Raw genomic sequence first — 1,806 nt, forward strand, 5'->3', positions numbered from 1 at the left:
CGGCGGGGGATGGGCAGGGCGGGGTAATAGAGGCAAACTGCTCCCTTTGAAGCCGCCCGACAAATGGAACCTGGGCTGCCTGCGAGCCCGAAGAGTCAGCCTAGGTCGATTTGAGTTGCGGTGAAGCCCAAAAGAAGTGGCGGGCCGGCGGGGGATGGGCAGGGCGGGGTAATAGAGGCAAACTGCTCCCTTTGAAGCCGCCCGACAAATGGAACCTGGGCTGCCTGCGAGCCCGAAGAGTCAGCCTCCCGCTCCTCTCCGGCGCTTGCCCGGCGCAGCCCACCCCACCTACCCACCCACGCCGCCGCGGCCTCCCCGTCGGGCACAGCCAGCCGAGAGGCGCCTCTGGAGCGGGCCTTCCCACGCTCCCCCCGGCAGGCAGAGCCGCGGGGGAGGAGGGGTGGGGGCACTGCTCTGGTGGGCGGGGCTTCTGTGAAATTTCGGGGAGGGCTGGCGCCCCCGCGCAGATTACGCCGGTGGAGACAGGAGCACAAGGGAGTTAAGTAGGACATAAATCATGAATCCAACTCTATCGTTCCTGTCCTCACCGACAAGCAAAGTCACACTTCTTCTAAGTCCATATTCGATTCGTTCTTTTTACACTGGCTCTCTGCAGAGCCCTTCGTTCCTCGCCATTAACCCCCTTCCAGGTTGTCCCTCAGTTCCTAGCTGGACGTGGTTCCTGACACTTTAATATCACAATTCCATCTTGGCTTCACAGTCCAACTAGAAGCAATCAGTATAGACAGCAATACATTATGCACATTTTAAGCAGCAGGAAAAGAAAGATAAGAGCAATCTTAACGTTCTCATGGTCAACATAAGCATTATTTAATTTTGAGTTCTGTAGCTGGAACACAGGGATCTTGGAGCTATGTCCAAAGCAAGGAATAGAGATATTGCTCTTGGTAGCTCTTAAGTAGATGCTCCCAAGTCAGAAAACATGTGAAAGATCAATTCAGGGAATATAACCAAAGCTATACTACCTTCAAGCAAGCAAATTTTATGTTGAGGAAGCTGTTATACCTTTCTCAACGCAGCTTTTTGTTTTTCTTGAACTCTTGTTTTCAGGGATGCATGTTTCAGGAACGAGCATTTCATCTGTACTGGAACTCCTAATCAGTGTATCACTTAAGGATTCTTTGCAGTGGGTTGCACAGATACCACTGTCCTCCCCTTCATTATTATTGATGCTGTCTTGCTCAGTTATTCCCATCACTTTGTCCCTGCTTTTCAGGGCCTCCTGCCTGCTGCCATTAAGCGGGTTCTCATTTTCATCCGGTGAAGAAGCCAAGCAAGTGTTTATTTTTTCCACATGAGTGTCAGCACGAAGCAGGTCATCCACGTTTACCTGCAGGTCATTTGTAGGAGATTCCCTGTCATCCATTAGAATGTTCCTATTCCTTTATATCCACTTTGTTGAAATGATCCTCAGCTCTAAAAAATAAAATAAATTGAAATAATTATAACAGAAATTTAAATCATATTATTTTATCAGCCAGGTTCAATTAAAACACATATGCAAAGGCCAACAGGCCCTTAAATACTGTATAGACAAAATATATAGAAAATATAAACAAAATATCCTAGTTAAAATGCCAGTAATATGCTGAGAGTTCATGGCACTCTCTGAACCAGGGTTTGCAAGCCAGCATGGGAAGCCAGCATGGTGTAAGTGGCGGACTCTAATCTGGAGAACTGGGTTTGATCCCCCACCCCTCCACTTGAAGCCTGCTGGGTGACCCTGGGCCAGTCATAGTTCTCTCAGAACTCACTCAGCCCCACCGACCTACATCACAACTTCAC

At 49.0% G+C, this 1,806-nt stretch overlaps 1 protein-coding gene across 1 annotated transcript in view; it reads right to left on the reverse strand.

Annotated features, from left to right (window-relative positions):
- CNST (consortin, connexin sorting protein) overlaps positions 1-1,432 on the reverse strand; it is a 65,260-nt gene extending 63,828 nt beyond the window's left edge. The window contains exon 1 of the mRNA XM_015408447.1: positions 1,027-1,432. Within this exon, the coding sequence (XP_015263933.1) occupies positions 1,027-1,387 (361 nt within the window). The 5' untranslated portion in view covers positions 1,388-1,432. The remainder of the gene's footprint in view (positions 1-1,026) is intronic.
- Positions 1,433-1,806: the final 374 nt, after the last annotated feature.

The sequence above is a fragment of the Gekko japonicus genome, unplaced genomic scaffold, assembly GCF_001447785.1.
Source record: "Gekko japonicus isolate JY-2015 unplaced genomic scaffold, Gekko_japonicus_V1.1 scaffold897, whole genome shotgun sequence".
Lineage (NCBI taxonomy): Eukaryota > Metazoa > Chordata > Lepidosauria > Squamata > Gekkonidae > Gekko > Gekko japonicus.